General features: G+C 39.5%; 1 protein-coding gene across 6 annotated transcripts in view; it reads right to left on the bottom strand.

Moving 5' to 3' along the window:
- The window catches only part of COL13A1 (collagen type XIII alpha 1 chain), a 352395-nt gene that overhangs the window by 38676 nt on the left and 287772 nt on the right, over window positions 1–25947 (bottom strand). For 5 of the 6 annotated variants that reach the window (XM_040320468.1, XM_040320470.1, XM_040320469.1 and 2 more), the window contains 11 exons: window positions 22884–22910; window positions 17901–17987; window positions 16955–17008; window positions 15785–15829; window positions 13149–13217; window positions 9452–9496; window positions 8306–8350; window positions 7661–7813; window positions 6664–6762; window positions 6191–6235; window positions 447–488 (listed from right to left, as the gene is read on the bottom strand). In XM_040320468.1, the coding sequence (XP_040176402.1) occupies window positions 447–488; window positions 6191–6235; window positions 6664–6762; window positions 7661–7813; window positions 8306–8350; window positions 9452–9496; window positions 13149–13217; window positions 15785–15829; window positions 16955–17008; window positions 17901–17987; window positions 22884–22910 (711 nt within the window). The remainder of the gene's footprint in view (window positions 1–446; window positions 489–6190; window positions 6236–6663; window positions 6763–7660; window positions 7814–8305; window positions 8351–9451; window positions 9497–13148; window positions 13218–15784; window positions 15830–16954; window positions 17009–17900; window positions 17988–22883; window positions 22911–25947) is intronic. The other variant, XM_040320472.1, reaches the window with a different exon arrangement.

Below are 25947 nucleotides of genomic sequence, written 5' to 3'. Positions count from 1 at the left end.
TATATTCTCTTAAAGAGCCAGGGGGAGTCATCAGAAAGGGATCAAATAAAAAAAAACATTTTTTTTTTATTAGCCAGGTAATTATAAAATACTACATATTAATATATATATATATATATATATATATATATATATATATATATATATATATATATATATATATATATATTCATCCAGTAGGTGGAACTCTAGTCTGCTTTTCACATGTTTAGCTGTGTTTCCTTAACAGCTTTTCTAAAAATAGCCTATTACTAACAGAGCTCAATAGCTTAAAAAAACCTTAAGGTGCTTTTTAATAAATATAAAACATCAGTTCAAAAACATATACACTAGTTTAGACAAAATAAAATTTACCCCAAACCATTTTATTTTTCTCTTCAAAAATACATTTAATATTAACTTGCAATATGTCAAGGTCCCTTACAACAAAGGCATGCACAACTTACCACAGGTCCAGGAACACCTGGAGGTCCTGGTGGCCCAGAGACCTATAATAGAATAAACAAATTTATTTTACATATACAGTGAAACCTTGGTTTGAGAGTAACTTGGTTTGAGAAAGTTTTGCAAGACAAGCAAAAATTTGTTATAAATTTTGACTTGATATACAAGCGATATCTTGATATAAGAGTAGAGTCATGTCACAATTGAGTATAAAAGAGTAGAGAGGCGTCTCTAAGTGTAGCAATATGGTTACATTTAATGAAGGTACAACATTTAGAAACTCACATGGTTGATCATTAAAACAGGCACATCCAAGTATGCAGGTATCCAGGGCAAAGCTGTCCACATAGACCTTCCTCCACACCACCATTGATGCCATCCCTTCCACGAGCGGTTCAAGCCTCGCTTTCAGATCGCTCTACTGCAGGGTAGTCTTCCCGGTCACGATTTCAGACTGACAGCAGTGAGAGCCGGCGGTGAGGAGGACGGTCTATGTGGATCTATACAAAATAGGAAGATACTGCGCAGGTCTATGAGTGAATTAGTGATGACACTATAAACATATGTGAGAAAAATAATAAATATAAAAAAAAAATAAAAAAAGCTGCTGCAACTTATATGCAAGATACACACACAAAATACAATATAAAAAGAAAAGCTGCGCTGCAAATTGAATTAACATAAATGTTCAATTATGTATTAAAGTGCACAAATTCCCAGTGCAAAACTGAAAGGTAAATTAGTGCAAAAAGTCCATATATGAAGTATCACAGAGGAATGCAGGAAGTGACAGGAAGTTCTCCGAATAAGTGAAGCTAAATATCCAGGCACAAATCTTGTGAATCAGATGACAAATCCACGACCACTTATGTATCAGCTGCTTACCAGAGCAAGAATAAATTCAAGCATGTACAACATGGGTCAATATGGATCCTGGATAGACTGCCACTCTCTCTCCTGTATCACCAATCCTCTATGTCAGACCAACTTTCTCCATAGATGTTACCCAAAGGAGAAAAACACTTACATGGTGTGATATCGTTTTAAAATGGTTTAATATAAAAAGATATTGCACTCACATGAAAAACGGTTAAAAAGTGCGATCGATAATCGTATAGCCGGCCGGCTCTGCTGTCTGCTCGTCCTTCCGGGTAGACAGCGTGGATCGTGGTGACGTCAGCACGTCGCTCCTCCCTACGTGACGAAACGGCGTAGGGAGGAGCGACGTGCTGACGTCACCACGATCCACGCTGTCTACCCGGAAGGACGAGCAGACAGCAGAGCCGGCCGGCTATACGATTATCGATCGCACTTTTTAACTGTTTTTCATGTGAGTGCAATATCTTTTTATATTAAACCATTTTAAAACGATATCACACCATGTGAGTGTTTTTCTCCTTTGGGTAACATCTATGGAGAAAGTTGGTCTGACATAGAGGATTGGTGATACAGGAGAGAGAGTGGCAGTCTATCCAGGATCCATATTGACCCATGTTGTACATGCTTGAATTTATTCTTGCTCTGGTAAGCAGCTGATACATAAGTGGTGGTGGATTTGTCATCTGATTCACAAGATTTGTGCCTGGATATTTAGCTTCACTTATTCGGAGAACTTCCTGTCACTTCCTGCATTCCTCTGTGATACTTCATATATGGACTTTTTGCACTAATTTACCTTTCAGTTTTGCACTGGGAATTTGTGCACTTTAATACATAATTGAACATTTATGTTAATTCAATTTGCAGCGCAGCTTTTCTTTTTATATGGTCTATGTGGATCGCTTTACCTCGGATCCCTGCATACTTAGATGTGCCCTTTTTTTTAATCATCAACCATGTAAATTGCTAAATGTTGTACCTTCATTAAATGTAACCATATTGCCACACTTAGAGGCGCCTCTCTTCTCTTTTATACCCTGTATCTCCTGCTGCCATTTGTGGATGGACATTTTATGGTTACACAACTTATCACATTGCTATAATCATTTTATATGGACTATAAACTGAAGGACCTATGAATAAATGGTTGTGGAACGAATCATTTGAGTTTCCATTATTTCTTATGAGAAAATTTGCTTTGATATACAAGTGCTTTGGATTACAAGCATGCTTCCGGAACAAATTATGCTCGCAATCCAAGGTTTTACTGTAATTAGAAATGCTGTAAGTTCATTGGTGAAACAATAAGTGACATTTATTAAAAAATACAAAATAAAAACGTTTTTTTCTGCCAATAATTTCCTACACAGCTACATAAGCCGTGATGTGACAGTCAGCCATGGGTGTGTTAATGTGACCAGTATTAGCGAGATTGCCATGAATTGTAAAACTGAATAGAGAAGGGGCATTGCAAAATGTTGAAATTATTAAGCATTAGGTGCATGAGGAATGGTCCTCATTTTGATCTATTCAGAGGCATGCAAAGGGAATTGTGTCACCTTTTCATCATGAAGAATTTGTAAAACATACCTGCAGTGTCAAGAGAATAGGCGTTATACCTCTTAGCAGGTACCAAGGAGGTATGAATACTGCACTATTATTATCTTTATTATACAGTTTACAGCACTATAACGTATATTAAAACACTAACTAAATGACACGATGCTTACTAAGCCACTACATATTCAAAATAATTTCCATTTCTTTAAATAAAATATTTGTTTTTACATTTTTTATTCTTTTGTTGCTAAGTGCAGGCTTCCTGATGATAACTACAGTTGATCATGTCTGCATAATATGTGTTAAAATGGCAATTTTGGAGATTGCATCATAAGCCTGTGTGACAGAATGACAATGTAGGAACAAAATTGGGAGACATGGATAGGGAGTTGCCACCTAATAACAAAAACAAGCACCTTCATGGCAGGGTCATCAGGCTATGTTTTAATGAAAGCTGAAGACTATACCGCTCTGAAAAGGAGATTACATTAACACTAATATATGTATGGGGGCAGTGATGGGTAGGGGTATGGGCAGGGGCTGCCTGTGGGTCAGTGGTGTCACTATCACCAGGCATGTGCCCCACATTTCATGTTTGGTGTCCTGGGTCCTGAGATGACAAACTGCTCAGGCCTGCACTGAGGCCATCCCCTCAACACACACACACACATTTGTCGTATTGGTTGCAGGCAATTGCCAAGGCAGGCATGGGTTCTTGGAAGGGCAGCCAGGAAGAATTAGGTACTCTGCAGATGGATACCTCCACCGGCTTCAATATTAAAATAAGGGACTTGTCAACCAGGAGCTCGCTGTCTATCAGCCTGCCTTCCTGCTTACACTCCACTTACTCACCTGCATGAGGATGCTGCTTGCAGCTATGGTAAGAACCTGAGCACAACCACCAATTTAAGGCGACACACTGACCACTAACATAAGGGGACACACTGACTACCAATATAAGGGGGCACATTGAGCTCTGACCACTAGGGTAATAGGGACACACTGAGCACTGACCATCAATGCAAGAAGTACACTCAACATTGACCACTAATGTAAAAGAATACACTGAGCACCAACCACCAATTTCAGGCACACTGAACATTGACCACCAATGTAAGTTGACACATTGAGCACTGACTACCAACGTAAGGGGGCATGTTGAGCACTGACCACCAGTGTAAGGGGACACACTAGCCAGCAACGTAAGGGGGCACATTGAGACCTAACCACTAGTGTAAGGGGGCACACCAAACTCTGACCACCAATGCAAAAAAACACAATGAACACAGGCTATTATTGTAAGAGAACACATTGAGCACAAGCCATCAATGCAAGGAGGTACACTGAACACTGACCACTAATGTAATGGTGCATGCTGAGCACTAATCAAAAATGTAAAAGGATGGACTAAGCACTGACCACCAGTATAAAGGAGCATGCTAACCACCAACACAAAAGGGATATTTGCTCCTGACCACTGCACTGTGCAAGCTGTGCTGTGCTATTGTATAGTCCAGAACCTAGCATTGTATGCACTATGTTGTACATTACAAAGTCATGACTGCTGCACTGTATACTCACACTATACTCTAAACACATGAATGGGGTGGGCAACTACATAGCAAATGAGGTTTAATGTAGAACATTTTTAAATAATGCATTTGGGTGGCAAAAATATGAATGCAATCTACTCACTAGGGGGAGAACCTCTGGGGGAATCTAGCATGGAAAAGGACCTGGGGATCCTAGTAGATGATAGGCTCAGCAATGGCATGCAATGCCAAGCTGCTACAAGCAAAGCAAACTGAATATTGGCATGCATTAAAAAGGGGATCAACTCCAGAGATAGAATGATAATTCTCTAATTCTCCCACTCTACAAGACTATGGTCCAGCCGCACCTGGAGTATGCTGTCCAGTTCTGGGCACCAGTCCTCAGGAAGGATGTGCTGCAACTGGAGCATAGAAACTAATAAAAGGACTGGAGGACATTAGTTATAAGGAAAGGTTACGAGCACTGCACTTATTCTCTCTGGAGAAGAGACACTTGAGTGGGGAAATGATTTCAAAGTACAAATACCGTACTGGTGACCCCACAATAGGGATATAACTTTTCCACAAGAGGGAATTTAATAAGACACATGGCCATTCACTAAAATTAGAAGAAAAGTGGTTTAACCTTAAACTGCATAGAGGATTCTTTACTGTAAGAGCAGTAAGGATGTAGACTTGATGGACTTTTTTCAACCTTGCCTACTATGTAACTATATGTAACTATGTGTTTATTGTTTTAATAGTTACTGGTTGCAAAGTAGTTTCCAATTATTTTATTTAAAAAGCTCTTCTCTAAGGATCAAACAACGTATTACCTTTCTCTGTATATTTTGTGTGCAGAAAAGCATATGTAATGGAAATGTAAATTTTCTTAAGATGGTCCTCTGTGCCAAGGTTTATGTGTGTCTTTGAGACTTTTACATGTGGCACATGTGTGCAAATTTTCAGTGTATACATCAAGTAGGCTTAGACTCTGTTTATCATATTTCACTTAAACCATACCCACTGGCAGACAGGATCCTACATTACCCACTGTTCACCTTTTCTCAGGTTACAATTCTAGCAATGCCATTGGAAGGGGGAAGGGGCTGTGAGGTAGCCTGTATGGGGCCCTATGATTTCTAATGGTGGCCCTGCTTATGTGACTTTAGAGACCATATATCAGAAACTGACTCCATAGAACTTTTATTTGTAAGTGTATGTAACATTTATGTGCAAATATGTTACTTTTAAAGTGACCCTGTCTCAAGCCATTTATTTCAACAACAAATCTTTACATACGATTCTATGTGCATCTAATGTATTTTAGGCATGCTGTTTATTTGAAAAATATTTCCTTGTGTAGACATGCAAAAGAACTGAGACTGGTCAGGCACGGCCTTCTTATATGTGATGTCATCAAACCAACTAGACTCAGATGTCATTCAAGTGACACTTTATAATTCTCCAATTCAATCCTCCCCTTGCAACTACATAAAAGGCTTTAGGGAGGTAAGAGAGGGGTGGAGCAGATGGGCCATCACAGACAGCAATTAGACGCTCTAATTAGAGGAGATGGCAATGATGTCTAAGGAAAGTTGTGCTAGAAACCAACATTTTTTGGATTGCTAATTCCTGAGCAAGTTCAGAGGCACATTGCACGTCAATAAAAAAAGGAAAATTGCTGCAACTTAACATCTAAAACACTTGACTTTCCTCGTCTTTTACCAGCAAATTAAGGCAAACATTTATAAATTAAAAAAAAAAACACTTACGGAGTTTCCAGATTCTCCTTTGTCTCCAGAATCACCCTTCTCTCCCTAGTGATAATACATTAGCATAATGTCAATTGATATTTTATGATGTAAAGGCAAATATTAACTTAACACCCACAAATATATGCCTATTGTAAAAACAAAAAAAAGTAAAACTTGTTACAGGTTCGCTTTAAGAAAAGGCAATTATCCAAGTATATTTCTACATAGATCATTTCTCACCATAACCTGTATGATTTTACAGTCCCTACTCTAAAGAAGCCATGGTTTGTATACACTGCACTGATGATGGCTAAATAGCTATAACAGCTGTATGCAGTTGGCATAAATTGCCCTATAATATTAAGCTATATTTGCACTACACACCAGCAGTTCTGGATGTGCATCTAGCCAATGAATGAGACGCATGAATATTTTCTGTTTTTAGAAGGCTCTACTTTGCAACAAACGTATTACAATTTTCACATTCTTACTGTAAGCCCTGGAAGTCCAATTGGGCCAGGAAGACCTGGAGATCCTGGAACTCCTTGGTCGCCATCGTCTCCCTTTTCTCCAGTGGGGCCATCAAGACCCTAACAGAATAGAAATAATGTCACTGGTATTTACTCACAATTTCAAATGCAGGTATGTACAGTAGTATGCCTTAAGTTGTCCATAGATGATTCAGCAGACTGAATAAATAATAGATTCTTCCGTCCACACAACCAAGTTGGATGGAGGATTCCCCTTCCGCCAGCACATTGTTTTCTGACAGTGAGCTTCTTTGCTGCAGCCCCTGATCAAAAAAAGTGTTCCAATGTTCCCATTCCACAGAAGTTGATCTAAATATTGACTTTGTTCAAACTGGAATGACTATACATGGATCATATTGTGGCCAGTCCCTGCCGAATTTAAACCCACCAATGGCCAGCATAAAGATTAGGGTATCTCATGTCCAGGTACAAATGATCAATTGCTGCCATATATACTGTGTACATATACATATACAGTCATTTTATATTATATATATATATATATATATATATATATATATATATATATATATATATATATATATATATATATATATATATATATATATTTTCTACTTTTGATTTGATTTTCACTGTTTCTGGTAGGTCAGGCATTTATCTTACTGTTTGTATTTCGTAGTTCGTATTTTCTATGCTAATAAAATGAATAATATTAGATTGTATTAAATGTAATTTCAACAGATAAAATATGATCCTCTCATAACTGTCTTATAACTGTCACAAGATCTCCCCAAAAGCATCCTTGAAAGACCCTAGTTAGGAATTAGACTCAACATTTACCAAAAACTGAAATATCACTTGTGGGTTAACTGGCCTTTTTCATATTTTATATGGTCTTGCTTCCATTTCAAAAATGTTTACCATTTAATGCATGCCTGATGTTATACTAAAATACAAAGTTTCTATTAATTGAACACATACAAAAGTTGTTACTTACAGGTGATCCTGATTGTCCTACATCTCCCTTATCTCCTTTTGGCCCATGCATTCCCCTAGGGCCTGTATCTCCCTTTGGTCCTTGAAGTCCATCCTGTCCTGGAGGTCCTACTGGACCTGAAGGTCCAACCTCACCAGGTTTCCCTCGAGGGCCCTAAAACCATATTACATATATTACACTCAAGTCTTTCCTCTAATATATAAAATTATGACCCCACAATAAATTAATAATGGAAATGGTAGATCAAACTTTAGATTAAACTATGTGACATGGTTACCTACCTGTTATCTTCTTTGAGACATCAAAATGGAAGCAGTAAAAGATTTATAAAGAACAAAAAAATGTAACATAATTCCAGTCTAAGACCTATGGGCTCCTTGTAGATTGTATATATAAAAAGTGGTGCTTTTGTAATACAAAAGAAAAAAACAGATAAAAGTACATTAATGTGGAAAAAATTGAAAAAAAAAAAACAGGGTAATTGGCTAATTTTTGTGTTTTCTGTGTTTTTCCAATATGATGCAAACCACATCCTGTTGGTTAATAAATTATTTAACATTTGTATTTTTATTTATTTTTTGGCTATTATTATGTTGAACATACTAACAAATACTGAAAGATTAAGCAGTAACTTGTCTGTCCTACCTTGTCCCCGTCATGGCCAGGAGTGCCAGGCAATCCGATTTCACCCTGCCAATGTAGAAAGGAACACACACTCGTTATATATTTAGTTGCTGAATGTATTAATTTGCTCAGCATGTAAAAAAAATGAAAACATTTGAGATTTAGGCCATGTCCACACAGGGCGGATCTGTTAAGGCGGAGTCCACCAGCTCAACAGGAGATCGCTCCGTTGATCTCTGCTGAGCCGGCGAATGACAGGTTCATCTCTGCTCAATGAGCAGGGCGGGACCTGTCAGCGGGACCTGACAGCCGATTCCTATGGGGAGAATGGATGAAAATGAACAGCATGTCCGTTTTCATCAGATCTCACCCGATCCGATCCACCAGACGGATGACTGAATGTATCACCATACATCTGTTTTTAGCGGATCAGATGGCAGGCGGGTGTCAGCGGACACATTTCTGCTGACATCCGCCTGCCCATAGAAGTCAATGGATGGCCCGCTTGTATCTGAAAAAAGGACAGGCAGATCCGAGCTGGCATGTCGTGTGAAAGTGGCCTTAACGCATGTATTGTAGATACAGCATGTCCTTATTTCCCAGTATATTGCATCCTTTGAGAATACAATATCACTTGTGTTGGTATAGCGATCTGTCAGTATCGGATCTGTCAACCGTCTGTGTTGAACAAAAAAAGAAAACTGGCTTTTTAGTATACTGGGGCTCCACTGGTGTATAGACCACCCATGCTCATCAGAACAATATAAAGAAAAGTGTGGACCGGAAAGAAATAGCAAAGAAAAATAATCACGAATAGCAACATATCAGGAACAAATGAACAAACTAGACATAAATTAGATAGTTAAGAATGTGGTGCAGATATGTCATAAAGGTGAACTTTCAATTTAGGAGACATGTTCCTTCCCACTTAGGTCATACCTTTGTAAAAGTATTTATACATTCTCAAAAATAGTCTACATTTAGCTACTAAATACACGTCTACTTGCCAAAACATTTTCTCTATTGTGCACCAGAAAGAACAGTTCCTAAAATATCTGACAGGCTTTGACACCAATAATTTTCACTGGCCCAGTCAATAAATGACATTGCAGCCATTGTGGCAATTTTATAAGCTCAATCAACCAGTTAGATTTTGTGTGCACTTACCTTCTGTCCTGGTACACCTGGAACACCTGGTGGCCCAGGAGGACCCTGAAAATAGAATAATTTGACAAAAATATAAATTTCCCATTATTTTCACAGAAGGAAAGATTCTAAGAAAGATCCCATGCTATGTAGACAAATGTCTACATAGCATGGATAACATTTGAGTGTTGAACTGGGGTGTTCAGTGATGACTGATCACTAAGAAATTCTGTTACATGCCCAAATAATAAGGTTAAAAATAATACATATAATAATGCAATATTCTCAGGTCTAGATATGGCCTTGGCTCGGAGCTACAACATGTCAGGGGACCCACTCTTTTAATTAACTAAAAAAAAAAAAAAAAGATTGTCACGTGAGCCTAAATAACATAAAACAAAAGTCTATATTTTTCAAATATTTTCAAATGGGCTCATTAAAAAATGTTTATATTGGTCATATTGCAGAAACCTAGTCAGGACCTCCTAGAAGATTTGCATTCAATGGCCACTCCAATAGAGCCACTTTTAATGAACTCTAATATGAGTTATAATTAACTTATAATAATGACTAGTTCAGTGAATGATAGTTGAAATATTAAAAACACCTTGCAATATATGAAATATAAAACATCAAAATATTGAGCATAATCAGTCCAATAAATAGTGACAATAAGCTTTGATAGTTGAAATCAGTCAAACTTTCACAAATAACACAACAACGAACGTGTACACCTCCATCACAAAGAATGTGTGCTTACCATAGGGCAAGCGTAAGTGCCCCTGAACGACGTCAGATTGTGACGAAACGTACGTCGAGAGAGTAGTGACGTGCTGACGTCATCGCATAGCGGTCCTTGTGAGGACGGGTGTTCGTGAGCCAGCCGGGTAAGTGTTTTTAATATTTCACTTATATATACAGTATATATATATTAGCGCAGCTCCTTTTTTATAAATTGCTATTTGTGGTGTGTATTCTACCTAGAGCTTGCAGCTTATTATTCACTATTTATTAGCGCGTTTTTTCTATATATAAATATATGAGACCATGCCTCATGGTTTTTGGTTTAATTCTGCACTGCAGATAAATCTGCTATAACCAACTGTTTAAGGGACAGATATGACAAGCTATTTTGAAAGAATCAATTTTTAAATATGATTTGCCATGATTTACACCAGGCAAACCTCCACAGACCCAGTTTATACTGCTTCCTAGCTGACTTTGTAGAAATCTAACAAACTAAAAGCTCAGTTTACCTAAATAAGCTTTTACGAGGGGAAAAAAGGTAATCACTGCCACCAAGTGCAAACAAACCTGTAACCAAGAGATTGATGCAGATCATAATGTTCACAATATTGTTACAATTTACCGACAAAGCGCATCTTAGGATAACATGAACAATTCAAAATGTTGCCCTTTCCCTGCAGGGGATGCTAAGCACCATGAAATCAGTTCAGGCTAACAATGAGCTGTCAGTTCTGATCACTACAGCACTGAAAGTCAATTAGTCTGAAATCAGTTGGTTAACAAAATGTATTTCTAAAAGTGCTCTTTCTCTCTATGCCTTGCAGCAATCTATAGACAAGGCAAAACCAGATGATGTCACGTATACAGTAGATGTGTGTTTTAAATAAGGCCTTTTGCCTACTCACAGTCTGGATTATATTAAAGCAACCCATGTGGCAAATGTTTATCCGATAAGTAGTTACTAGTCTCCAGAATACAATCTGCAGCAATAGAAAACAGTATCCGAATCACCTGTGTTATACCCATCTAAGAGATTTGGAGTTAAAATTTGTTCTGAGCAGTTTGTAAGGCCGTCAACGTTTGTGAGGTTTTATAGTCGACAAGCAATGGACATAGCTTGCGGGCCAAGAGGCTGTTATCTGCTGTCAGCCTATAAGTTTCCATGCATTCAGAGCAGCCAGCTGATCAATATCTCCTAAATTAGATTGTATTGAGTCTGTGTGTGGCTCTGTTTGAGTAAGCATGTGGGAGAGAGATGGCCGACAGTAAGATATTAAGGCCAGGGAGGATAGAATTTCCACTGCAGGCAACAGGGAAGGCAAACCTTCTTCTAATTGCATTTCAAGCAATCTGAAATTCCTGTGCATCTACTGGCTGAACCATGACGCTGAATGCTAAATGTACATTCACTCCCTCTGCTCACATTGGTGCCTGCTGTGCAGCTCCAAGGTTCACATTGCTGGTCAATTAATAGCAAGAAGAAGAAATAATTGCTTTAAAACCTGGATTACTAGTCTTTACTGTCGTTTTTACACAGTGTTATAGAATTCTAATCCAGATAACTGCCAGTTAATTTATTTCCAAATGGTAACATTTTGTAAAATATCCATTGCTTTTATTTCCAACACTTTATTATGAACAGTGTGACAACCATCTGAATGTACTAAATCCATTGGGAATTAATTAGATTTTTTCTGAGGTTTAGTTTGTAAACCCTGAAAAATGTTTCTTTAGCCTCAAAGAAAAGAGAAAATGAAAGGTACATATGAAAACCAAAACATGCTACATTATATGTCTAACATATTAGGGCCAACTTTTACAAATGTACCTGTAGACTAAGGCCTAGTACACATGATAGGTTAAACAGAGGACAACGGTCTGATGGACCGTTTTCATCAGTCAAAACCGATCGTGTGTGGGCCCCATAGGTTATTTAACCATCGGTTAAAAAAAAGCAAACTTGCTTTAAATTTAACCGATGGATTCCTAACCGATAGGTCAAAACCGATCGTTAGTAGGCACAACCATCGGTTAAAAATCCACGCATGCTCAGAATCAAGTCGACGCATGCTTGGAAGCATTGAACTTCGTTTTTTTTCAGCACATCGTTGTGTTTTACGTCACCGCGTTCTGACACGATTGGTTTTTCAACCGATGGTGTGTAGGCGCCACGGACCATCAGTCAGCTTCATCGGTTAACCGATGAAAACGGTCCATCGGTCCGTTCTCATCGGATGGACTGATCGTGTGTGCGCGGCTTTAAAGTGGTTGCAACCCTAAAAAAAAAAAAATCTCTTTAAGGCACAATATATAAAACAGTGCTTTTGCAGTGTCATTTGTCACTTTCCATGTTATACAATACCTGGTTGATCCTGCCTGTTCCTGTGTTCCCCTCTGTAATCTGATTACATTTATCATGACTGCTGATCCATGATGATTACGTGATAAGTTTACGTGCTTGTTTCAAACTGCTGTGTCTTCAACATCTCTCCCTCTCTTCCTGTCATTTCCATAGTCTGTAGTCTGTGTGAAGCAGATCCCCTCCCTGCCCCTCCATTCCTGCTTTTATTAAGTATTCTGCTGCAGCTGCTCCTCCCCTTTAGTAAAGTAAATACCTTCTTTGCCCAGGTCTCTTGTGTGGTAACATTTTCTCCCTTTGCTAGACTTGCATACATCAGAGGGAATCTCAGACCCTCCAACTGAACTCCTTAGATCGAGAAGAAGAGCAGAGGGAGGATACCTGACCACACAGCAGAGCTGGGCAAAGAAGGTATTTAGCATTTTAATAAAAAATTGCAATGGTAATTACGTGTATACGTATACGTGTTAAAAACAAAACATTTATTGTTTAAAAAATAAAATTAACTACGGTATATTTTACCAGTGCAAAACAGTCACATAGTACTGTTTGTAATACATAAAAATAATAATAAAAAGGATACAGTACATAAATACAGCTTTATTTTATTACCTGTAATGCCTCGCTTAGGTTGCTATTATATTCCACAATGTTGAATTTTCCTGGATCCCCTTTAGGACCCTAAAAGGAAACATATAACTATTACTATGGTGTTGATACACTGACCAACATTTTCAAAAAAGACAACACGATGAAAAGAAAACATCTGATTGCACAATACATATGAACCCATAAGGGTCCGATCACATGGGCATATGCACATTTTTTGCATAAATGCAGGTTCTTGCTGGCAGAAGATCCTGCAGAAAATACACCTCTAAATTACTCACATTTACGTGCACACAGTGTTTAGACATGAACAATTCTCCTTTCATTAAAATTAATGGATGTGCATTTAAGTACGTACGTGTTTAGACGTGTTTATGTGTGCTCACATGTAAAATCTGCATACTTGGATCCAAAGGGGTCCTACTTTTTTGCACAGCTAAACGCAGCGCACATTTCCACAGAGTGGCGTAGCTGTGTGTATGGGTTCATTGATTACTCTAGTGCTAGTGCTGTCTTTAGATGCACACAAAACTATGCACAGTGTGTATCTAAAGGCAGCAATTTTTCTGCCCATGCGAATGAGCCCTATTAAGCCTCGTACACACGATAGGTTAACCAGAGGACAACGATCTGAAGGACCGTTGTCATAGGTTAACCGATGAAGCTGACTGATGGTCTGTCATGCCTACATACCATAGGTTAAATAACCGATCGTGTCAGAACGCGGTGAGGTAAAACACAACGACGTGCTGAAAAAAATCGAAGTTCAATGCTTCCAAGCATGCGTCGACTTGATTCTGCGCATGCGTGGATTTTTAACCGATGGTCGTGCCTACTAACGATCGGTTTTGACCTATTGGTTAGGAATCCATAGGTTAATTTTAAAGCAAGTTGGCTTTTTTTTTAACCTATGGTTAAATAACCTATGGGGCCTACAAACGATCGGTTTTGACCGATGAAAACGGTCCTTCAGAACGTTGTTCTCTGGTTAACCTATCGTGTGTACAAGGCTTAAGTCAACTTTAATTACACACATGACATTTCTGAATATTTTTGTATTGGCTCTTAATTTTGGAATTATACTTTTTTTGCATAAAGCAGGGACTTAGAATATGTTAATAAGAAAACGGGACTGCCATTGATGATACCTGCCGTGAGGCTGTCATCCTCAATTGCTTAGTTAATCTAGCCATATACTATTAGATTTTCAGCCACCGTGCTGAAAGAAAAAAAGTAACAGATTCCTCCATCCACACGGACAGCACAGATGTATGAATCCTCTGCTGGTAATTGAATGCAGCCGCTGCTTAGCCAACAATTTTCCGCATGGTTCCTTTGATATTCCTGTCAAAGAATGTTGGGTGGGAGGGGGCGGACAGGGAATATCATACAGTGTATGGTGGCGAGCCTTAGTGCCCAGCCTGGAACCAGTACGTGCAAAATAGGTGCCCCAACACTTCAATGGTTGCATACTTGTTCAAGGTCAGAAACATACTAATTAGTGAAAAAATAAGTCAGCAGGTGCAAGTGCTGTATTTCAAAGTATATCTAAAGCTAAAGCTTTTTTAAATCTTTAGACACAGTAGGCAAGAATTAAGCCTGGTATACACTATCAGATTTTTTTTGTTCAATCCAGTGGGCTGAACGGAAAAAAATGGAAGAACTCAGGAGGAGATCCTGTGCTAACGATCCGATAATAGTACAGCGATCTCCTCCACTGAGCTATTGTGCTCTGACAGGGGGGCAGCCCCCTCACCAGAACACACCGGTCAGTGCTCTCAGCCATTCATCTTTTTCAACCATGCCCCTTTCAACAGAAATCCGATGTTCAGCCGGTTTACATCTGACTGGCTGCCATATACACGGGCCGAATGTTGGCTAGTTTCTATTGAACCGGCCGATACCACCCTATATACAGGGCTTTAGACCCCACCCCCCCCCCATCAGGTTTTATATTGCTGTCTATGTGACCAATTTAAACATTTCCCCTCACTGTTTGTTCTGGTAGCCATTGTCACTGGGAAAGGAAGTGGTGGGAAATCCAAAAAGTGACAGTTGTCATCAGAACGTTTCCTATTCCATCCAAAGTTAAAAAAAAAATAAAGTTTTTGCTATCAATAAAAGTACCTAAAAATTATAATAGATATAAATGAAAATTTACTATTCAAAACGTAATGATTTTAATTTTTTTTATTGATTTTAGCTAGACCTATTTTCATCTGGCTGCAATGTTACATCAAAAGAAATCACTTCTTATGTTCCTCGAACATAATAACAATTTTTTTTGTTGATAGTGGTAACATGGATTATTTTTTTATGACAGTGCATGTTTTTTTTAGTGAAACAATAAAATAAAATACAGCATTGCATACATGTACACACCTACATGGAGATTGCCTTCATATTTTTTAATCTATACAGTACAGGAACTATTTGTTAAATGTGAATTTATCTAAACGAATGTGTTAAACACAGAGCAGATAAAAGTAAAGGGGGTGGGCAAATAAACAGTTTAGGTTTCTAGCGCTTATGACCAAAAGCATATTAATGTGTTATTTCTGGTATGGGCTAAATGATTGTGTTTTTGCTTTTTGCATTAGTCTAGAAACTATCCCACAGAAGGAACTAATTCAACTCACTCTTGGTCCAGAATGGCCTTGATCTCCCTTTGCTCCTGCAGCACCCTGTGAACAAATTAAGAATCAGTGGAACTGAAGAAGTTGCTAAAAAAAAATCGAAATTCTATATCAGGGGTATTGAATTAAAATTCACGGAGGTCCGATCCGTAATTTTATTTTCTAGCCAAGGTCTGTATGAATCCCCTGTTGATGACTCAGATCATTCACATCACAACCCCCTCCTCTAAAATCACAATCTCATTTTTTTCCATTAGTTTCCTCAGTCCTCCTTTACATCGCAGTTTTCCCTTGACAGTGGTGTCCTCTGCCCCCATCACATCACCCACCCCCTCACAGTAGTGTCCCCTACCCTCCCGTCACACTGACCCCCCAGTGGTGTCCTCTGCCCCACCTTCACATCCCCCCACAGCAATGTCCTCTGCCCCTTATTCACATTACAGACCCCCTCAGCTCTGCCCCTCATTCACATTACAGCCCTTCTCAGCTCTGCTTCCCCCATTCACATTGCAGCCCCCCTCATCTCTGCCCCCCAAGCACCCAGGCTTTCACACTGGGGAGGCATGAGAGACAGTTTTCAGGTGCCTGAAAACTGCCTCAGTGTGAATGTGGTCTTAGTCATAAGGGTTGATTTACTAAAACTAGAGGGTGTAAACTTGGTGCAACTGTGAATAGAAAACAATCAGCTTCCAATTTTTTTTGGTCAAAACTTAATTGAACAAACTGAAGTTAGAAGCTGATTGACTACTTTGCACAGCTGCACCAGATTTTACACTCTCCAGTTTTGGTAAATCAACCCCCATAATGTACTAGCATGCACTGCATACTATCACATTATGACAGACTTACTTGTCATAATGTGCCCTCTTTAGCGTTGCGCTGTCACAGCTTCCACTGGTCCTGGGCACTTCTATCCTGGTCTCCCTGATGGATCCCATCTCTACAGTTGCTTGAATGACCAGGCCATGATGAGGTCACTCCTAAACATTCACACTTAGTAAAATAACCTCCTTTTGTCTAGGACATCCAATGTGTACAGTATATCTTAGAGATTTGTTTATAAAAGTCTTATGGGCAATTGAGTATGGGCAAGAGGAATATGTCTGATCTTATATCGATTTTTAGGAATACTTTGAACCAATAATTACTCCACTGGATATCATAATGACCTACCTTATCACCCTCTTGACCTGGAATTCCAGGTTGGCCAACAGCACCGGTGTCTCCCTAAGCAAACATAGAAAAGAGGTAGAAAATTGGAGACAATGCACATTATACATCAACAGGGTGGCAAGAACAGAAAATATGCATCTGTTCACATTCTAATCATTCTGGTTGTTTCTTTCATTTATATGCTATGGGAATTCACACCAAGACCTTCAGCATAAGCAACGAGGGCAACACTTATCCTTGTGGGCACAGAATTACAAGCATAGTTCAAATGTTTAACAGAGTCTATCTCGATAAAAAGATATATGTACTTTTAGTTGCTTTTGTTCTTTGACCTTTCCTCATCTTTGGCGATATGAAAGAAATAATGATGATATAAAAGGAGTTGCCTTTTTTATGCTCAGTTTGTCATATTTCAGCCTTCAAACAGAAGGTAACATCTTTTAACCTGTCTATCACAAACGTCTTATGCTTTGTGTTAACTCAAACAAGATCACCCAAACTGATATCAAAGGTGTTTTATCACTATAGGCTGAATTTTAATCGGGTCTTTTGAATCACTTTCTCCGTGATCCAAAGTAAAATGTGACTGATATATCAATTATGAAATGACAGCCACAGCTACTTTTAACAGACGGATTACATAGGCACTGCCCCTGCACTGGAGAAATCTTGCACAGCTTGTAAATCTTGCTAGAGGACTAACTAGCAGAAATGTGCCCATCCCTTGAATGAATCACATAGCCCATTAGAGTTTGTTGTGTCACAGGTGGCTGATTCATAGGCTTCTGGCAGTCTGGTGGGAGTAAGTGTGTATCATAGTATATACAGGGCATGCTGTGTCATGTAGTCCCTCCAGTTCTAAAACACAAAAGGCACGTAAGCCATGCTGCTTAGGTTTCCCACAAATGTCCCATGCTTGCTATATCTCAAGTAGTAACATACAGACCTTTGGTCCTGGAGGTCCTGGTAGGCCCGGAGTACCAGGTTCTCCTTTAACTCCACCAAGTGCATTGCCAGTGTCACCCTTTTCACCCTGTAAAGAAAACAGGCATGTGGTAATTTTCACAGGTTTTGGATACATACTTCGAAATAGAAGTATACATAAGACATCTAGCAGTAATCAATAGTAACAGAAATAAGGCCACCCATACAAAAGGCTTTCTCTAGCAAGTTGCTATATACGTGTATTGGAGTATACACTCAAACGTACGCAGTTGACTCTCCTTGCTGGCTTAAAGGAACACTAAAGGCAGATTTTTTTTTTTCTAAATAACAAACATGTTATACTTACCTCCACTGTGCAGCTCGTTTTGCACAGAGTGTCCCCGAATCCGGTCTTCTGGGGTCCCTCTGCGGCTGTCTCAGCTCCTCCTCGCAAAAGCTTTCCACCTTCATGCGATCGAGCTTGCATGGTGGAAAGCTTTTGCGAGCGCGCTCCCGTGATACAGCAGCGGGCATAGCCGCCGACTGTATCACTCGGCCCCGCCCCCGGCGTGCCGCATCATCCGCTGTGATTGACAGCAGCGCCAGCCAATGGCTGCGCTGCTATCAATCTGTCCAGCCTAGCCAATCAATGGCCAGGCTGGGAACCGAAGAGGATCACGTGGACGCGCGTGGGACTTTCGAGGGGTCAGGTAAGTAAAAAGGGGGTTCCGGGGGGGGGGGGGGGGCGGTATCGTAGGATGCATTAAGGTGAAAAAACATTTACCTTTACAACCCCTTTAACCTGGGTCTCTTATCCACACCATTCCCATCTGCATATCTCCAGTTTTAGGTGGCAAACAAGTTAGGAAAGTTTTTGGATGTGGACAAAAATGGCTCCCAGTCAAGTTCTGAAGTTAGTGTACTTTCCTCTCCTGTGCTGCACTCAAAGACAGCAGATACCAGAAACGTTTTTGAGTTCAAATCCCTCCAGTGGTGGACTTTATATCAAAGATCTTTTGTATCCAGTGGTGTATTTAGGTTTCATGCTGCCCTAGGCCTGACTAAACTCATGCACCCCCTAATTTAAATATGAGCCACCCCTTCCTGTCAAGGCCACACCCCTTTCTGTTTAAGACCCGTCCTGAGATTTTTGAGTGGGAACACTAGTTCTTAGGGCCTGGAGGGGGGGTGAATGGATTCCCTTAATTTGCATAGATTTCCTCTCACTTCTTGTTTGGCTATGGGGCAGGAAATGAAGGGAAATCTCTGCAATGGGACGGAGATGGTAAAAAATAAACTGACAGGGACTATAACCCTCCCTTACTCTATCCAAAATGAAAAAAAAAAAGTGTTGCCTATAGTTATACTTTAAGCACAAATTTCTGATAATTTTATGGAGAGGACTAAGAAGATATAGCCATGCCAATGGTGCAGCAGAAAACATATAGAACAGTGAGGAAGGTTTGTGATCCAGGACAGTCAAAATTAGAAGCAGCTTGTGTTACACTAACAGTGTAGAGCAGGGATCCTCAAACTACGGCCCTCCAGCTGTTGTAGAACTACACATCCCATGAGGCATTGTAACACACTCACATTCACAGACATGACTAGGCATGATAGGAATTGTAGTTCCTGAACAACTGGAGGGCCGTAGTTTGAAGACCCATAGTGTAGAGCAAGGCGGTAGGGACTTTTTCCGTGCTGCCCCCCTGCAAAGTGCTGCCCTAGGCCTGGGCCTTGTTGGCCTAGGCCAGGATACAGCGTTGTTTGTATCCTCTAGAAACCAGATCTAGGGAATGGGTTATGGCAGGGGTCTCCGAATGTTCTAATCAAAGGGCCAGTTTATTGTCCTTCAAACTGCAAGAGGGCTGGAAATTCTCCTGGGATCAGTGGGAGTAAACATCACCACATTTGGTATAAGGTGGAGGAATAGTACCCTATCAATGTTGTCAATGGGAGGATGTCAATAACAGATGTTAATAACAGAAATGGTGGCCCATTATGAATGGCACTTGTCAGAACAGTGTCCTGTATTAGTGAAAGAATAGTGCCCCAAGGGCCAGATAAAGGCAAGCAAAGGGCCACATCCGCCCCCCGGGACGCAGTTTGGAGACCACTGGGTTATGGCATAGCTATTTCCATTGTGTTGAGCTATTTAAGGTGGCAACCCTACAACCTTATTGAAAATTCCCTTACTGCTAGGTTTTAGGGAGCCCTTCTAAGAATGATTTTTTTTTATGTTAAGCAGGCACACCACATTGTAGAACAACCTGATCCACTAAACAAAACCCCCATCATGTGCATTGCTAAGTTTCAAGTGTATGGTGACAATACTCACTCACTATTCTGTGTCTATAGAGGAGCAGCATTATCACCCTGCTCACTTCTGATTTGGGCTACTAAAAACCTCCCCATTTCCTCATTTACATAACATAAAGAGAAGGTGTTCTGCTGTCCATAATAGGCAGGGGTGATAACGCTGTTTGAAATTTAAGTGCAGCAGAGGCAGATTGCACAGGAAGTTAGGACATTTCATGTAGGATCAATATGTTTTTTTTTTCTGTCTTGCAGCAGACAAAACAAGGAGAAAGCATGCATGTATTCAAGAGAATACTTATTAATAATAATAATAATAATAATAATAATAATAATAAAAAATTAATGATTTATCTTATTCATTTATTTGTTGCCCTAATTACATATTGAAAAAGGAATTATGGGGTTACATAGTTGGTAAGGTTGAATAAAGACACCAGTCCATCCTGTTGATTTAATAGGCTGTTTACTTTCCAAGGTAATTTGCAATTCGTAAGGGATTTGCAACAGATTTGGAACAGTCTAATTGGTGTTAGCAAATAAAGCCCTCTATCTGTTATCTTATCAGAGAAGAGGAAAATATCACCTTAAAAAACATCTCAGCATCTGTAGACTCAAACTCCCCAGAGCTAGTTCATAAGCTTACGTCCAAATGTAAAAGTTTTAAAGCTCGCTAAAACAAACTAATTCAAAATATGCCATATACCTTGCCAGACTGCCTAATGTAGTTTGTAATCTCATCTGATTATTTACCAACCCTAAGGAAACGATCCAGTGGTTTTAACAATTGGCAAACTGACATACTGCTCTTCATTCTGTTTGAATGCTAACATAATACACTCAGTTCATTGTATTGTGTGGCTCATCAAAACTAGTGTACTAAATGCTCTACCTTTTTATTTGTCAAATTGGGTACTTTCCAGTCTCGGTTCTGTGTTTGGGTATTTTAAGCCTAAGGCAGGCCATACATTATGAAATTTTCTTTCCTGCAAACATAGGTTGAAGTAAAGAACATTTGCTTGATTGCCCCATAAGCATAGTCAGTGTTGATGGGGAAATTCCTCCTGCTGTAATATTATATTCTGACAGTAGGAGGTTTCCCAGCTGTCAGAACACAGCTGCTGAGCAAGCCAAATTTCAATTCTATGGCAGGCTTTAGGCCTAGTATACACTAGCATTTTTTTTATTCAATCAACCCAGTATGGCTGAACGAAAAAACTGACAGCTCCGTAAGAGCTAACAATCCAATGTTAGTACAGCAATCTCCCCTACTGTGCTATTGTGTTCCGACAGAACACTCCGGTCAGAGCTGTGAGCCATTGGCTGAGAGTGCTAATCGGGAGCCGATCGGCAGACCTTTTTTCGATCATGCCCCTTCGACAGAAGCCAGCAGACTGGCCGGCTTCTGTTGGACCGGCTCCAGTACACATGAGCCGAATGTTGGAAAGTTTATGTTGAATATGGACCTTGCTTTGTGCACTGGTGCACAGTCATGTTGGAACAGGAAGGGGCCACCCCAAAATTCTCCCCAGAAAGTTGGGAGCATAAAATTGTCCAAAATGTCTTGATATGCTAACACCATAAGAGTTCTCTTCTCTGGAACTAGGAACCCCTGAAAAACAACCCCACACCATAATTACCCCTCCACCATATGATTTGGACCAGTGCACAAAGCAAGGTCCGTAACGACATGGATGAGTGAGTTTGGGGTGGAGGAACTTGACTGGCTTGCAACCTGATGCATAGACTGGGAGCCGGGATTTCTTGTCCACATCAGTGTCTGACCTCACACATGCACTTCTGGAAGAATGGTCAAACATTCCCATAGACACACTACTAAACCATGTGGACAGCCTTCCCAGAATAGTTGAAGATGTTATTGCGACAAAGGGTGGGCCAACACAATATTGAACCCTATGGGCTAAGACTGGGATGCCAATAAAGTTCATTTGTGTGTAAAGGCAGGAGTCCCAATACTTTTGGTAATATAGTGTAATCTGGAAAGAATTTTTAAAACGAGTACAATTTTGCTGTAATATACTTTGTTCAATACCCACAATCTTTTTCATATCATACAAAACTGCAAAATTATTGTCAACATTTCTTTAATCCTCTCTACAAATAAAAACAGTCATATAATATTTTATCATTAGTTTAAAAAATAAAATAAAATATTTGACACTTTTATCTAGCTCTAGAGCTGCTTTGGAACGGTAAAGTATAGCAGTTAGAATAGTCAATGTTAAATTATTTAACTCAGCAATGACCATCTGTATTATTATTATGTCAGCATGTATTATAGAGGATGAACTTTAAATGTGCTTCTAAGAGCCTACATCAGTTCTTGTGCTTTGCAAAGGCATTTCAAGTCTTTATACTACTCATGAAAAAGGGTATCCTTGAAATCTAAGAACAAAGAGATTTATCACACAGAGCAAATTACATAAGCCAATTCTAAAAATATCTTAGCCACCGTCCACCGTCCACATAGCAAGAATTTATTCTCTCACGGTAGATAGGATTCAGTTTAACAATGATAAGCCTTTAAGTCCAATTTTACATTAACTATAGACCTTGTAAATCACATCCTTCCCAATATTAGATTAGAGTATATTATATATTAGATTTTTCTTGTTAAATATATAAAGGTGTTAAGGTGCTTAGGGAATATATACTGAACAATATGTACCTTTGCTCCTGAGACTCCTAGTTCACCCTAAAGGAATGCATAAAACAGGCAAAAATTATTTTAATAAAATAATATAATTTATAATGATTTTAGCTATTGTACTAAACATACACACAAAGTAACATGTCTGTAGTCTGAACCAAAATTCACCCTACTATGTCCCTAGCCAGCAGAAAAAAACGATAGTAGTACTGTTTGTTTATTGTACTTATAAAGTATACTTTCATGAACACTGGCTCAACCGGCAGCAATTGACCATATACCACTGGGGAAAGGGAAAGTGGAGAGGTTGCTCATGGTAACCCGCGCTAGATGCCTTCTTTCATTTTGATTGTACATCCAGATCTTGGTCTAGATTGACCTAAATTATACACAACGTACATACTGTAGTCAACATTATTGGAGATATTCTGATGCCACGTACACATGATCAGTCCATCCGATGAGAACGGTCTGATGGACCGTTTTCATCGGTTAACCGATGAAGCTGACTGATGGTCAGTTGTGCCTACACGCCATCGGTTAAAAAAACAATCGTGTCAGAATGCGGTGACGTAAAACACAACGACGTGCTGAAAAAAAACGAAGTTCAATGCTTCCAAGCATGCGTCAACTTGATTCTGAGCATGCATGGATTTTTAACCGATGGTTGTGTCTACTAACTATCGTTTTTTTCTATCGGTTAGGAATCCATCGGTTAAATTTAAAACAAGATTGCTTTTTTTAACCTATGGATAAATAACCGATGGGGCCCACACATGATCGGTTTGGTCCGATGAAAATGGTCCATCAGACCGTTCTCATCGGTTTGACCGATCGTGTGTATGCGGCATAAGATTTTTAAGGCAATAAAGATTTTTTTAGAACACAATTATATATATTATATATAGAACACAATTATATATACCGTATATACTCGAGTATAAGCCGACCTGAGTATAAGCCAAGGTACCTAATTTTACCACAAAAAAATGGGAAAACGCATTGACTCGATTATAAGCCTAGGGTGGAAAATGCAGCAGCTACTAGTACGGTAAATTTCAAAAATAAAAATAGTTACCAATAAAATTACATTAATTAACACTGATGGGGACACACTGATAAAACACTGACGGGGACACACTGATAAAACACTGACGGGGACACTCTGATTGGACACTGATGGGGACACACTGATAAAAGACTAACGGGGAAACTCTGATAAAAGACTGATGGGGACACTCTGGAGTGTCCCCATCAGTCTTTTATCAGTGTGTCTCCATCAGTCTTTTATCGGTGTGTCCCCATCAGTGTCCAATCAGAGTGTACCCAGTGTCCAATCAGTGTCCCATCAATGTAAAATAAGAGTGTGCACATTAATGTACTGTATTGTATTTTATTTCTTGCCTCACTTCCGCTCTGTTTTATCTCCCGACTCCCGCCCGCTGCGTAAGTATCTAAGAAACATGGGGATGGGAAGCTGGGAGGAGCCACAATGATCACTGGCTGCTGGGACATGGCAGTCCCAGCAGCCAATCCTAGTGCACAGCAGCGTCATGACATGGGCGGGAGTTACGGCGGTGGCGGCTTTGTCAGCGGTAGAAATACACAGCGAGCATGAGTTAATCACAGCGGGACACAGTGGGACACAGCGGGAGTGTGATACAGATTCAGAGTGAATGCCGGAACCACACTGAAGACAAGTAAGTTAAAACATGACTCGACTATAAGCCGAGGGGGTAATTTTTACCCTAAAAAAAGGGGCAGAAAAAATTGGCTTATACTCGATTATAAACGGTATTATATATAGAACACAATTATATATATGAAAAATTTTGCAATATGATACAAAATTAAAAAACAATGCATGATGTATTGGAGAAAACTTTGAAGTGGTATTTCGCAACGAGTAGAGGGATATCCATATTCATATTCCAACATGTTGAATATTTCTATCTATTTTTTTATATATCTAATACATTTTTCATATATATATAATTTTGTTCCAAAAAATCTTTATTGCCTTAAAAATCCCAAATGAGAGTTTTTTCACAATTTTTCATTATCGTAGGGATGATGGCAATTACGTTCCCAGCCCCATGAGGCAGTTTATTTTTCAAATGTTGTTAATAACTGTAAACTTTGACGAAAAAGTCTTCACCTTGAAATATTTTATACATTGTATTGTCTGTACTGCCTTCCATTGTTAGAGCCCTTTCACACTGAAGCATTTTTACAGCGGTTTAGCGTAAAAAAATAGGGCTATTAAAACACTCATAAAACGCTCTCCATGCATCTCAATGGACCCTTTCACACTGAGTCCTGCAAGCAGCATCTTTGGAGCAGCCTTTGGGTGCTGAAAGAAACGCTCCAAAAACGCCCCTCTCCATTGAAATAAATTGAAGCGCTGTAAAAACGCCTTACCCTTTTACACTGAGGCGTTGCACTGGCGGGGAGTTGAGAAAAGTCCTGCAAGCAGCATCTTTGGAGCAGCTTTTGGGCGCAAAAAAAAACACTCCAAAAACGCCCCTCTATTGAAATGAATTGAAAGCGCTGTAAAAACACCTTACCCTTTCACACGGGGGCACTGCAAAAACGCCCTAAAACGTTAGGGTCTTAGCGGTGCTTTACCAGCACATTGGGATTGCAGATGACGCTTCACTCCAATAACGCTCGAAAAACGCTCCAGTGTGAAAGGGGTCTTATAGCTCTTACTTTGTACATCACCATGGTGAATAATGAGACTATATAAAAAAAAATATATATTTTAAATTACATTTGGGGCTCATTGGGATGGGTGTTTAAGCCTATCCTCCATGCAGAGGTGCTTGTAAATGCGTGTGCATCCACCTCGGATGCACACACAGCGGCTGCATGGACACATTCGCATGTCAAAGGTTTTCATATGGACAGGAGCAGGTGCATGGGTCTCAATGCAGAGACTCTGGCATGGATTCACATACATCGGCACATATTTATGCGGGCGTAGAGTATCTAATATACGCTACACCGACGCACAAAGGCAAGCACTGGATTCACCAAGCACCTGCTCCCACACTTGCTATTAAAGATACGCTGGGTTTCC

Source organism: Rana temporaria, chromosome 8 (genome assembly GCF_905171775.1).
Source record: "Rana temporaria chromosome 8, aRanTem1.1, whole genome shotgun sequence".
In the NCBI taxonomy this organism is placed as follows: domain Eukaryota; kingdom Metazoa; phylum Chordata; class Amphibia; order Anura; family Ranidae; genus Rana; species Rana temporaria.
Note: the sequence above shows the minus strand (reverse complement) of the source record. Positions and strands in the feature narration are given on the sequence as shown.